General features: G+C 37.8%; 1 protein-coding gene across 2 annotated transcripts; it reads left to right on the top strand.

The window, feature by feature from the left end:
- Positions 1 to 1,817: 1,817 nt before the first annotated feature.
- LOC107660512 (low-density lipoprotein receptor-related protein 11-like) lies at positions 1,818 to 12,320 on the top strand. Of its 2 annotated transcripts, XM_016449832.1 has the most exons (9): positions 1,818 to 2,521; positions 7,105 to 7,262; positions 8,003 to 8,144; positions 8,621 to 8,746; positions 8,842 to 8,985; positions 9,722 to 9,892; positions 9,998 to 10,054; positions 11,568 to 11,684; positions 11,787 to 12,320. In XM_016449832.1, exons 1-9 carry the CDS (start codon positions 1,951 to 1,953, stop codon positions 11,939 to 11,941), a joined length of 1,641 nt encoding a protein of 546 aa, XP_016305318.1. In that variant the 5' UTR covers positions 1,818 to 1,950; the 3' UTR covers positions 11,942 to 12,320. The 2 variants fall into 2 exon arrangements, with proteins under 2 accessions (XP_016305318.1, XP_016305319.1); XM_016449833.1 differs by lacking the exon at positions 9,722 to 9,892.
- The last annotated feature ends 2,162 nt before the right edge of the window (positions 12,321 to 14,482 follow it).

Below are 14,482 nucleotides of genomic sequence, written 5' to 3'. Positions count from 1 at the left end.
TACTATGTGTAAGTTGTTGTTTTTTAGCATGTAAGTGTTATTTTTTAGGATTACTGATAAACTACTGTAATTTGATTTGTATTTGTTATTTATTTTAATTTTAGTTAAATTATGTCCAATTGATTGCTTCTGTTGTCCTCATTTGTAAGTCACTTTGGATAAAAGCGTCTGATAAATGACTAAATAAATAAATAACAGTTGTTCATCACTAATGCTCAATCCTCATTTAATTATCTCATTAACTTCATCACCGCTTCAGTGTCACTTCAACACTCTGTAGTGTGGACACATATAAGTGCTCTTTAAAACTGAGGATTTTGCTGTGGGATTAAAGGGGTTAAATGTGTGAGATGAAGAAAACACACTGTGAAATGTATTTTTAACAGAAATAAACTGTTAATTTCATTTACGGAAGCAAACTGTAGATTACTAGCAACCACAGCTGCCGGTATTTCATCGTAAGCAGTAATTGTGTAGTTACTGATGCAGTGTGAATCTCTTCAATAATTTCAATCATGCATGAATGTGTGCTGCTGTTATCTGAGATTTGAGTTGAATTGATGCTTTTAATGATTTTGTGAAAATCAGTAGGTTTTTCTTCATGGACTTAAGCAAAATAGTTCTCAATACCAATATGCTCGTGTTACTTAAACATTATAAATATTACTTTATAAACAAAAGCCAATTGGCCAATTTAAGTGCAGTCGGTTTCTGCAAATAAAATGAGTTAACTCAAAGGTTTGCATATTAACGTTGTATCAGTTAATGAAATACAGTTTTTCACTGTAAATTTAAACAGTTCTGTAAAACCTAAAATGTTGCTACCGTATTTTTCACGGTAAAGTTCTGGTAACCATAGCTGCCGGTATTTTACCGTAAATTTAACAGATTTTTTTTTACAGTGTAGATCATGGTGCTAGTCACAGCAGTACGTAGGCTTATTACAAGTAACACTACTTTTAATTACTTATTACTTATTATTTATTACCTATTGGGGATACAGGCTACATCTGTGGGTGTGGCCTATATTTTGTTAATGCAAATCTTGATACAAAGAGACATTTTGTGGAAGCATGCCAAATTTGATACATTTCTGTCAATAGAAATGATGATAAAGGCAGTAATACTAATGTTGTCCAAAGAAATTCACAGTAAATCTCTTAAATTAAAATCTGCATACATTAGGGGTGTCGAACACAGCTCCTGGAGGACCACAGCCCTGCACAAAAAATCTGTTGCTCCATCACAAAATATGCCTGCTCCTTCCAGCCCTGCAGTTTAGCTACAAGTGTAATCAACCTGGTGTACATTGTTCAATTGATTGACTTCAATATAATCAGTTTGTAAAGAAATCAGTGATCTCCAAAAGAATTATAATTAAATGAATGATATTAAAAACTTTAGAAATGATATTACAATGATAAAATGTTAAAAAATCATATTTTTATATGTTTTATTGCTGTATTGTTGTCCAATTAAAACAAATAGACAATTTAATTTGTTTCTCTTATCATAATACATAGAATAATAGGCCTACTTCTATAAAGAGACATTTTTAGACTCATATTTGACAAGAGTGTCACCACATCGTCCACCTGAGCCATTGGTGCTTGGACCCCAATAATCTGCTTGCGGCTATATTTCACTGTATATTTCATTTTACCCAAGAAGATATAGGAATATGTAAGTCAGTGGTGTTTGGGTTGAGCCACAGAGTGCCGCCTGCAGGGACGTCATAGCTTCGCAGCATAATGCTGCATTAGCCGCTGCACTCATTTCAGTTCAGTCGGCCGTGAACACGACAGGTGCAGGTGCTTTGTGCTGTGCTTCTAAAATGCGCAAAAACGCTGATTCTTTTTATCCTAAACTAATACTTGGAATCTCGAATGTGATGTGAGAAAGAGAGTGCCACTGTTTCAATCTCGGCAAATGAGCGTTTAAAGCGGCATTATGTCTCCTGCGGCGCATCATATCCAGCGAGCGCTCATCTGTTCTCTTCTTCTCTGCATGTCGACGCGCTCCTCTTCAACATCCGATCTCAAATCCAAAATACCTGGCGTGGAAGACCTGCTGGAGGAGTTCCGTAAGCAGCTACAGCAGGATGAGTCGGACTCGAGGGAGGATGAGGAGGATGGAGACCGCTGTATCAGTGGCTTCAAGGCGGCGGAGGAGCGCATCATCCGCGCCAGCGCGTCCATCGAGCAGGGCGCCGCGTTCTTGTCCGCCCCGCAGAGGGTGTTCAGCTGGAGGGACTGCGCGCACGCCTGCTGCTCTCACCCGCACTGCACAGCCGCCATCATCCAGGAGGACCTCAAGCAGCCCGATGACAGTTTGCGCTGTTATCTGTTCAACTGCACGTACAGGGGCAGGAGTGTGTGCTCGTTTTCCTTTCAGCCGGGATTCAGCACCTATAGTCGGTTGGACAACAGCAGCTCTAGACGCCATGAGCCCAGCCTTGATTCTGCTGCCACTGACAGCCCAAGCACTTCAGCCGGGAGACCTTCATATGGGATCGATGAGGGTGGGTTTCTCCGACTGTAGTAATCACGGGCCGCGTACTGAATGGGTCGGGCTAACAAAGACGAAAATGTTGTTTTGTTGTTGTTTTGTATCGAATGCAAATAATTGATTGATCATGAGCCCAATATTCAATCTACCTGAGGGAAGACGTCTTTCACTATTGTAATTTAATGGTGTGTTAAATAGAGAGGGGGGAAAAATAATAACTTCTAGCGTAGCCTATTCTTAAACTTGGACCTCATTACTGAAGTAAAAATCCCAGCAGCAGAAACAGCCCACACTCTCTAAGTTTACTTTAATTGAAAATATGCATTTTCATTCATTCATAGGCTATGGTTGCCATACAATTTTAGTTTTAAAAATGTAAGTGCCATTGTTTAAAAAATGCTTTATTGACTGACGTTTCATAGACGTTCAGTTGTTATGCTTTCAGATTTCTCCTAAATTACTACTTGTGCACTCACAATTCTGTAGCCTAATGGTACAATTAACTCAGGGCGATGACTTTTTTTTTTTGTGTGACATTAAAATACAATTGTCCCTTATTTTCCATTTCTAAAGTTAAGATTTTTACATCAAAACGAAAGCTCTAGAAAAATACAATGAATTTTACAAGGCTATAGAGAACAGTGCACTAACTAATTAATTAAATTGTTTTAATATAGTCAGTCATGAACTAAAGTGGGCATGAAACTCCAGGGCTGAAAATGAGTCCCACTCCGGCCCTGTTTGTATGTCTTCATGTTACCCAGAGACATAATTATATATTGTACACTACCTTTTTTTGAAAGAAACAAATACATTTAGGCTATTTGGCAAGGATGCATTAATCCCTTAAAGGGTTAGTTCACCCAAAAATGAAAATTCTGTCATTAATTACTCGCCCTTTATGTCGTTCCAAACATGTAAGACCTTTGGGTAACACTTAATTAATAATAATGTTCAGTTGTAAGTCATTTATAAGTGATTAGTTACGACAGATTTGTAAATCGTTAGCACATTACTTAATAATCATTTGTGAACATATAGTCATGTTTTGTAAATGATTAGTTCATAATTAACTAATTACTTGTAAATGACTTACAACTGAACATTATTATAAAGTGTTACCGGCCTTTGTTCATCTTCGGAATGCAAATTAAGATGTTTTTTATGAAATCTGAGAGCTCTCTGACCCTCCATAGACAGCAACGCAACTGCAATGTTCCCAGGTCCAGAAGGACATTGGTGAAGTAGTCCATGTGACATCAGGGGTTCAACCGTAATTTTACGAAGCTACGAGAATACTTTTTATGCACAAAGAAAGCAAAAATAATGACTTTATTCAACAGTGCTTCTCTTCCTCATCCCGTCTGCAGTGGAGAAAGTATCAGGACAGATGTGCAGCACAATGCACATGTGTTTACACACGTAACATGCGGAAGCACGCGTATGCGTCGTGAGACTCTCCACAATGGCGGCGTGCCGCTGCAGACGGGATGAAGAGGAGAAGAATTGTTGAATAAATTAGTTATTTTTGTGTTTCTTTGTGTACAAAAACTATTCTCGTAGCTTCGTAAAATTACGGTTGATCCCCTGATGTCACATGGACTACTTTACCGATGTCCTTGCAGCGTTTCTGGACCTGGGAACATTTTAGTTGTATTGCTGTCTATGCAGGGTCAGAGAGCTGTCGGATTTCATCAAAAATATCTTAAAGGGATAGTTCACCCAAAAATGAAAATGTGATGCTTATCTGCTTACCCCCAGGGCATCCAAGATGTAGGTGACTTTGTTTCTTCAGTAGAACACAAACGAAGATTTTTACCACTCCCGAATGAGTTCGCGCGAGAGAACGTAATCTTTTAGTTTTAAGTCGGTTTGAACAATCCGGATAAGCGCAAGTAAGTACCATTTTGATTAGCCGTCGTACCTACAATGACTGTGCACTGTGTAAACAATGAGTGACGTATACGCGCGAGATCACTTCCGGCGCTTGCGTAAACTACGCCAGAGCGCGTACACACCTCACGCCATGAGATGCCGTGCGCACGCCCAAAGACAGTTGGACACAGTGGTGTATTAGAGGTAAAATATGATATAAATACTGTTCGGTTTCTGGCACAAACCGATCGTTTCGTGTCTTAGGACATCAATGTGTCGTCACGAGCCGCAGGGTTTAATTTGGATTTGTCTGTGCATGTTTTTTTTACTCTCATAGATTTTGTTATCATTGGCATGCATTATACGACTGATAGACTCCAACGGTTGGAGTTAAAAATCTCCGTTTGTGTTCTACTGAAGAAACAAAGTCACCTACATCTTGGATGCCCTGGGGGTAAGCAGATAAACATCACATTTTCATTTTTGGGTGAACTATCCCTTTCAGTGCCCCATTTCTGAACATAAACGTGAAAGTGCACTATCCAAACTTAAATTGTTATAAATCATGAATGCTTTGGAATCTTTTTTTAAAGAAGACAATCTGCAGATTATTGCAGAAGTGGAATAATTTGAAAATATTAAAGTATCAAAAGGTTATAGAAGTTTAAATTTACTGTAAAGAAAATGCACTGTACCCATTTTTATTTTATTTTATATAAAATAAATATTTTGCAAAATATTTTTGAAACCAAATTGCTGTAAAATTAAAGTATTATGGCTAAATAAGTTGTGTTCCAAATTTGAAGTTGATATAAAAAAATTTGATTTTATTTCAATCTCAGGGGCAGTCATGGCCTAATGGTTAGAGAGTCGAACTTGTAACCTAAAGGTTGCAGATTCAAATCTCAAGTCCGGCAGGTAGTGTAGGTGGGGGGAGTGAATGACCAGCGCCCTCTTCCACCCTCAATACCACGACTGAGGTGAGACCCTTGAACAAGGCACTGGACCCCCAACTGCTCCCCGGGTGCCGCAGCATTGGCTCTGGGTGTGTGTTCACGGTGTGTGTGTTTGTTCACTTCTCACTGCTGTGTGTGTGCACTTGGATGGGTGAAATGCAGAGCACAAATTCCAAGTATGGGTCACCATACTTAGCCACACATCCTTTCCTTTCCTTTTATTTATTTAGTTATACCACAAACAGCCACCGGGTGTCATCAAAACTCCATTGAATTTCTTTTGATGCATTTTTCTGTCACAAATGTCTACATTTCTGTCAATATGACTTCTATCACAAAATACACAACATATGCAATCTTGAGATTCAGACCTTTCCGACGAAATGTATTTTGTTAAGATTATAAAAAGTTTTGATTCTAAAAGACCATAATGCATTTTGTAATATGATACTTGACACGCCCACTAAGGGGGAGGAGACCGCTAAAAGATTTTAAAGTACCATTTCCATGGCAACGCAATGTCCGATTTCAAAATGGTTTTCAACAGGATTTTGAGGTTTTAAGCTTTCAAATGGTATATATTTTATGATGATTACTAAAATATGTGATAGAGAAAAAAGACAAGGAAGAAAAGAACGCCAACCGGCCGGTGACACTTAAGGGTTAAATTGATCAAAAGTGACAGTAAAATATACATTCTTAAAGAAATTGTATTAAGTGCTGTCTTTTGAACTTTCTATGCATCATATAGGCTAATGCTGAAAAAGGATTTTAACATTGATTATAATAGGAAATGTTTCTTGAACTCCAGATCAGCATATTAGCATGATTTCTGAAGGATCATGTGACACTGAAGACTGGAGTAATGATGCTGAAAATACAGCTTTGTCATCAATAGAATAAATGACAAAATATGTTCAAACAGAAAAGAGTTATTTGAAATATGAATAATATTTCACAGTATTACTGTTCTTACTGTATATATGCAGGCACAGCTTTAGTGAGCACATTCCTACAGACACCAAACTTTTGAACGGTAGTGTACAATTAAAAGTAGTCAATAGAATCTAAAAGAACAAAGTGGTTTTTTTTTTCAGCTTCATAGTGTTACAAATAGGAAATCATATATGCTCTGTGTCTGAAGTCATTCTCAGTTTCTTTGTAACATCATGATTTTGTCTGTACCTGCATAGCTGTTGATTTTGAATGATATATTCTGTCATTATTTGGAAGTACAACCGCAGAGTTGGTGACTTTAGATGACTTTGAAGCTAGCAGATAGGATTTTTTATTTCATGGAGTCCTTAGGAAAAAACTTGTGTGATAGCTCAGCCAAAAATCAAAAATTTGTCATCATGTACTCACCCTCATGTTGTCCCAAACCTGAATAAAACAGTTGCTGGTAGCCATTGACTTGCATTGTTTTTTTGTTTTTTTTCACGCTAGCAGCTGATTGGTTAACCAACATTCTTTAATCTATATTCTTTTGTGTTCAACAGAAGAAATAAACTCATACAGGTTTGGAACAACTTGAGGGTGAATACATGATGACAGCATTTTATAAAAATTTATTTATTTATTTTTTGGTGAACTACCGTTCAGTTATTCTGGAGCTCAATAAACTCTGCTTCCTTCTCTGCGTCTACTCTTTCTGGGTGCAAGAGTTCACCCTATTGTAAATAAAAACAAAAGCCTTTAGATTTAAAGTTTGTGTTGTCACAAAAACAATGTTGAACTTGACTTTTTGCGTGTTTGGGTTTCACAGGTTTGGATGAGCCGCCTCGTAGTGATGCAGGCCAGGACTTGGTGGTTCAGCTGCCAACAGACTGGGCGGTGCTGGACGGCAGAGACAGCACTGATGATCATGACATCATACATTACCAATGGGCTCTTGTGAAAGGAGACCCCTCCGTTAAAATGAAGGTAAACCTTTCATAGTCATCTCTCAAAGTTTAACACTGTGACATTGCTTTGTTTGAGCAACCTGAACAGCTGGACAAAGCAACATTGGCTCAACCAATAGAAGACGGGGGAGTGTTTGAACAAAGTTTTTGAATTCACTGAGGATTGCTGTACTGTTGGTTTTTGTCATATTTGGTGTTTAATTTCGATCATGACATCTGGTCATTTTGATCTCAGCTCCTTCTTTTTAATCACCTTTTAAGCAATCACAGCATCATGTGGCAAAACTTAAACACTTTCATTAAATAAAACACAGCTGTCTATTGCAAGCATTTGTGCTGACCTGATGGCCATTGCAAGCTATCCAATTAGGCTGTTACATTTATTCGTTTTATGTTTATGTCAGTTACATTGCAGTGCACTTCTGCAGAGACTGCAAAATATAGCCTTGAGTAATATCATGACCAAAATATTCATACCATATGTAGCATTCTTTACCAGATTTGTTCATTGTAGTGAATAATATCTGTGATCCGTCTTCTGTGTGATATTGTAGTCAAGTTTAGACAAGAGAGATAAGAAACTAAAGTAAGTGAGCTATAATCATTTTGCATGTGAGAAAATTATTTGTATATTCCAACAGCTTTGAGTGGACAAGCTGTAATTATTTACAGCAATTACAGAGACTTGGGTCAGAGAGCCATATTACTAAGTAATATGTGAAGTTCACTGGTCTTGATTATGTTGTGTGATTTCTGCAGGTGACTCACCCAGGCCTGCTGAAACTCAGTGGTCTTAGAGAAGGCATTTATACCTTTGAGCTGACCGTCACCGACACGGCGGGACAGAAGAGATCTGACAATGTGTCTGTCAGTGTGCTCGCCCCTGCACCAAACGCAGAAGGTCAGAAATGATTTGTCTCTGAATCTTCCTTGTCTATTTTTAAAACAGTTACATGTAAACATGGATGATTAGTATTTGAAGTGTGTGTGTGTGTGTGTGTGTGTGTGTGTATGTGTGTGTGAGTTGTCTGAAAGACTACTTGGGGTCAAGTATATCTAGGCTGGTTTAGGACCATGCTGACTGGGCATCCATTAGACGTGTTTTTAGAGCTTGTCCATACATTATTATATGTAAAACTGTATTAGTTTATTCATAATTCAGTGTCTTTAACACTGTTCTTTACTCCTGTACTTTGTTTTATATCAAGTGCCTTGAGTTTTTTTGTTTATGTATTGTTAGTAGTATTTTCTGATGTTCTGTCTGTTTTGTGCAATTACTTCCTGGCTGTTTTAATTGCCCTGTAGGGACTAATAAACTGTAAACTTCAACCTGAATCTGTGTGGATGTGACACAGCGCTGTGTGTGTTTCTCTGAAGTGTGTACAGGTCACTGTTCTCGGTATCAGTTCATGTGTGATGATGGCTGCTGTATAGACATTGGTTATGCCTGCGATGGAAAGCAACACTGCCCTGACCGATCAGATGAAGATTTCTGCCAAAATTGTAAGCCTAAGCCACTCTCCTACCATCTTCTCAAAAGCCTTTTCAGAATCTTAATTATTTAAAGATAAATAAAAATGGTTGGGTCTGTTTTATAGTTGATAGTGGTCATAAGTCCAAGCCCCCCTCTAAACATGGACCAGATATACAAACTGAAGCAGAAGCCCAGACGCCCACAGAAATACAGCTCAATGATAGCCCTAAACCTGAACAACATCAACATTATGGCTTCAGTTCGCAAGGTAAGACATAAGATACATCATTCAAAGACACATTTAAAGGTGCTGTATGTAGTATTGACACCGAGTGGTTGAACTAGGTATTGCAGTCCAAATTCAACATATTGGAGCAGGTTTTTTCACCCAGCCCCTCCTCCTCATACTTGACGCACACGCAGGTTGCCAGATTGACGACACCAACATGAATGAGTGCACTTGACGATGAATGAAATGAAATACGCTGTGTTTTCCGCCAACTGGCAACCCGGGGTGCCGAAATACAATTGGGTAAACTGGCAGTGGGCGGGTTTCACAAACCAAAACAAAGACCGACATTCCGGCCCGGAACGCACATTTTCAAAGGAGAATAACTGACTGTAGCATTGTTTTTCAGGTAAACAAGTATGCTAACTTAGCATGTTTCTTAAATATCTGCAAACATATTATGGTATTTTTATGCTTTAGTAGAGTCAAAAACTTACATACAGCACCTTTAAAGGAATGGCTCATCGAAAGTAACATTTATTTTGTCATTATTTGCTCAATCTCATGTTGTTCCTTTAAATGTTTTGAAGAATGTTTATGCAGACACTATTGAAGACACAGCACACTGACTACTCAAAAACATTGCAAATGTAGAGTTCACAAAATTCCTCCACTGCTTCCTTTCTCTCCCGGCAGCTTTTATTAACAAAGCCAGCCTCTCTATGTCTAGACATTTGATACTGTGAGAGCAAATGTCTCTCTCTCTTTGTGCCAGATCCCTGTGCAGCGCCCCCAGTGGTCGGCCCCTGTAAAGGCGTTTTCTCACGCTGGTATTATGATTATAAAACAGGAGATTGCCAGCACTTCCAGTATGGTGGCTGCAAAGGAAACCACAACAACTTCCTCCAGAAGTCTGATTGCATAAATGAGTGCATTCAGAAACCATGTGAGACTTAATTGATTTAGCTGATTTTTGAATGTATAAATGACATTGCAGTTATTCAGTTGAGAATTCTGTGATTCTAACAATTGTTCTGTTGCCATCTTTCAGCAGTAACAAAACATCAGGGCACTGCAACTCCGTTACCCAGTGTGAAAACATACACACGTACGTACAACAATATTAGTTAAGAGTTAAGAATAGAATATTCTGTTTTCTTTATGCCAAGGGTGTCCAATCCTTCTCTTGGAGAGCCAGTGTCCTGCAAAGTTTAGCTCCAACACACTTGCCTGGAAGTTTCTAGTGAGTCTGAAGGCCTTGATTAGCTGGTTCAGGTGCGTTTAATTAGGGCTGGAGCTAAACTCTGCAGGACAGTGGTCCTCCAGGAACAGGTTTGGACACCCCTGCTCTATATGTGTGTGTGTGTATATAAGTGCGCTCTCTGCATGTATATCGTCATTTTAATGCTGCCTTCACGTGCTATCAGAAATTTCCTATTTCCCACTTATGAAGTCGTGATTACGAGCTTGTCACATTGAAGTGCTTTGTTGTCGGAAAGAATAAAATGTAGCATCCCATTGGTTGACAATCATATTAAAAAAATCACCACGCTAGATAGTCAGCTTGCTGACGATTTTGGAATTTCGGTCAAATATATGCGTATTTCACTGTTTATCTAACATACAATATGCTTCAAATGATTGTTCAAATATAGCCTATAAATACCCTACTTTAGCAAAAGTCATGTAGTTGTGAAAAAAACTAATAAAGAAAAGCATTGACAGCCAGTGTTGGGGAGTTACGTAATCAGATTACTAGTAAAGTAACACATTACTTTTTAATTTACAAGAAAATATCTAAGTTACTTTTTCAAATAAGTAACGCCAGTTACCGGTACTTTTTTCTCATTTATTGATTGACAGCTCTCCTGTCCTCATGTTGAGAGAAATTGAGAGTAAGATGTTACTGTAGTTCTAGAATAAATGTGAACGTGCATTAATTCATCTCACTTGCAAAAGAAAACAAAACAACAACAACAAAAAAAACAGATTCAGTATTCCTCAAAATGAATAAAAGCCATGAAATGCAACTTAGAATATGATGCAAATCTGTAATAATTAAATGTTAAATAACACAAATGTTCTTTATGTATTTAATCCCATTTTATTAACCAATGTCTTTGCTGCTGACCTTCGAATTTTCCTTCAGCCTGAGGCTGATTCATTTCACTTTTGGTGTGAAAGGGCTCGGAAATTCTGGTATCAAAATTATAATTAGTAATTAAAAACCAATTAATTAATAATTAGAGTTTCCGAGTGGTAAATATGACTTGAGAGGCCGTTCATGTCTAATTTCTGAATAGGAAACTCGTATTTACAATAATTTTGATAGCACGTGAAGGCAGCATTAGTGCTTGAGCTCTTTAAAGTAGAATTGATTCTAATTGACTGTCGTTCAGCAGCTTAAAAAACTTGTTGTGAAAGTGATTCCAGCAATATTGTTCCTCTGTTACATTACATAAAGTTGTGGTGTGGACACTGCTATTGTTGTCCTTGCAGTGAATGGGCCTTTAGACTCTTTAATGTCCTTGTGTTAAATGTGCTCTTGATCAAATTTAATGCCTGCAGCATGTAATATTAAAAATAACTGTTGTTTTTTGTTGTTGTTGTTTTTTGTGCAGCTCCCATTGCTTCTGTCCATAAGGAAAAACTGCTAAATCCTCTCCCAGAGTCTCGGAATTCACTGCCATCGTCTAAAATACACCGTGTACTGGAAGGACACCCACCCCCTGAATCAGGTCTGCTGAGTAACATACAGCACTAAATAAATGTCATTTGTACTTTTGTGTCTGTGTAGATTTTCTCAAATTCTTCAAGTGTCACTCTGTGTATGTGTGAAGGTGCGATCTTACCCCTGGCTTTGGGTCTGATCATCAGCGTTCTGCTCTTACTGATGGTGGGCTGCAGGCTCTGGCTTGTACGACGCAGACTGAAGAAAGCTTTGCCTCTCACCACAGAAGAGTCTGATTACCTCATCAATGGCATGTATCTGTAGCACAACAGCCACCTGCCAATCAACCCTCCAATCTGCTGCACCCTTTGTGTGACTGTGTGTGTAGAGGACACATAAGTTGGCAAAAGAATCTAATGCACAGCTAGTCAACCCTGCTCTTGGGGCCAGGTGCGCCAGCTGTATATGTAAGTTACAGCCTAGGTTTTTTTTTTTTAATTGCACCATTAAACTTGACGTTACATATAAAATAAATATTTCCTCCAACAAAGAATAATGCATTGAATAAAACGGCTAATTGATTGAATTGCATCAGTAAGCTAATGTTTTACCCAGCAGACTTCAATGCTTAATACATATAATGTTGGCATTTACAAAGGGAGAACATTATGTGCATAAATGAGTTTGAAGCTCTTCAACATGAACCCAGATCTAAACAGTGCACCTCAGTGTGCATCCCTCCATGTTGGAATCCAAATGGAATCAATCATAATAAATAAATCAACTTTTTTTAATAGTATTTATTTATTGCTTCATTTCAAATACAGCTTATGAATGTTATTTACATATAAAAACACCTGTTATGTTTATTTTCATGAGTAAGTATCATATTTCAGTGTCCTTTTTAACATTAGTTACGTGAACTAAAAGAAGTTCAAGTAAAATAATCAACCTTAACAAGCCAGTTCTAAATTCCAACACAATTCTGTTCACAAATTTGAAGGCTACTATTGGATTGAGGGTAAACATTACTTTACAGAGAGCTTACAACCTACTAGCTACATTCTGCCTTAAAAACAAATGGTGCAATTAGATTAAGTACAAAGTTACAAACTAGTTAGTAATTAATAAGCCCCAAGTGTGGACTTTATGTTCCACTTTAAGTAAGAACTTACAAATGGCTGGTACAACCCTATAGAGCTACCATCCTCCAGTGCTAATCAAACATACCTGGACCTAACCAGGGTGCTCAGAATTACTGGAAAATTACAGATGGGGGTGTTGGTGCAGGGTTGGAACTTAACTCTGCAGGAAGGTATTGTAGTTCTCCAAAAGCAGGGTTGACTATTACTGATCTATTGATTGATGGTAAGTGTTCATGCCATTAATATCCTCTTGAGTGCAACAACTATCTCTACTATATAGCATGCCGAATTAAGTGAATCTCAAATCATGCTATCCGGAAAATAACATTTCAAACATGTGAATGGACACTATTTCTGAGAAAATTGCATCTGTAAGTTATTTTGATAGCAGTTATGCAGATGTGTGTGACTGCGACAAAGGTTCCTGTGGTATAAAGATGCAGTTGTATGATTTGATAATATGTCTAAATACTGGCATACTGGCTTAACGCATACTTAAGAGTACATACTTGTTTTTGAAGTGATTGAATTTGAATTCAGCTTTATTTTTTTAATGAAGCATGATATACCACAAGCTTGCCTGATATTTTTTGACCTGGGAATTTGACCCTTTAATGAGAGTATTTTTCTGTTTATTTTGGGAGAATTTCTGAAAAAATGTGCTCAGCCTTAATAGGAAAAACATTTAAACCATTTTGTTTCTGCATCCTTATATGATCATATGCTTGACAGCATGTTCATTATGTTCATTAATAATCTCAGTCCAGGGAATACAGCGTTAGTTAATGTAATTATTGGTGCCATCTTAAAAGTTCTAGATTACAACTTTAGAATTTTTTTTTTTTTTTAATTGGCTCTGACAAAAATTCCTTGATTTAAAAAAAAGATATATATGGCCTTATATCCTAGAATATCTGGTTAGGGCAATGTTTTCAATGTGGTTTAATGGCTTACTGTGATATTAAATACTAGTCTGTATAATCGGTGTAATTGTACAAACAAGTTTTGAAACCTTATAATAGATTGTAAAATAGCAAATTTAATAATCTTGGAGAAATACATTTAAAAAAAAAATTTAAATGTGGACAGCTATATGAGTATCCAGAGTGTTTTATGAATGTCACATGCATACTTACTTGTGCACACTCAAATGTGTATGAAAAGCCAAATTTCTTTAAAAAGTTTTATGGTGTAACAAAAATCAGCTTATCATGGTATGAAACAACAAACGGCACGGCGATGGCAAACACTCTGTCTACTCTGAACGATGAGAAAGCGGTCAGAGCACAGCCACTTCTGCTCAGACTAATTCTTGTCCCCAGCCCCTGAAGAAGGCGGCATTGTCTCTAGCCTTTTTCATATTTCTGGACCACTAGGTGGCGCCATGCCAAATCTGTCCAGGTCTCCTCAGAGTGTGATGGTTCTGACAAGCTTTCTCTCAATTGGTCAAAGAAATAAAGCCTATTGTCCCCTTGTCTACTTTGGTGTGCTTGCCATCAGATAATCTGAAGCATTACATGGGAACGATTTGGGCTGCGTTTCCCGATAACGTTGTCTCTTAGCTCGCTACGAAGACTCTAAAGGTATATCTTAACTAAAGGTATACCTGTTCTAGGCGTGTTCCCCGAACTATACCTTAGGATGTTGCTTAAGGTAAACCTTCTTACGTGCGACGTTAGCAGGTGCTGTCCATGGCGGTGGTGCTGAATAGGTTGATATT

This window comes from Sinocyclocheilus anshuiensis, unplaced genomic scaffold, assembly GCF_001515605.1.
Source record: "Sinocyclocheilus anshuiensis isolate Anshui unplaced genomic scaffold, SAMN03320099.WGS_v1.1 scaffold659, whole genome shotgun sequence".
NCBI classification, from domain to species: Eukaryota; Metazoa; Chordata; class Actinopteri; order Cypriniformes; family Cyprinidae; genus Sinocyclocheilus; species Sinocyclocheilus anshuiensis.
The sequence above is the reverse complement of the archived record's forward strand: the minus strand, read 5'-3'. Positions and strand labels throughout refer to the sequence as shown.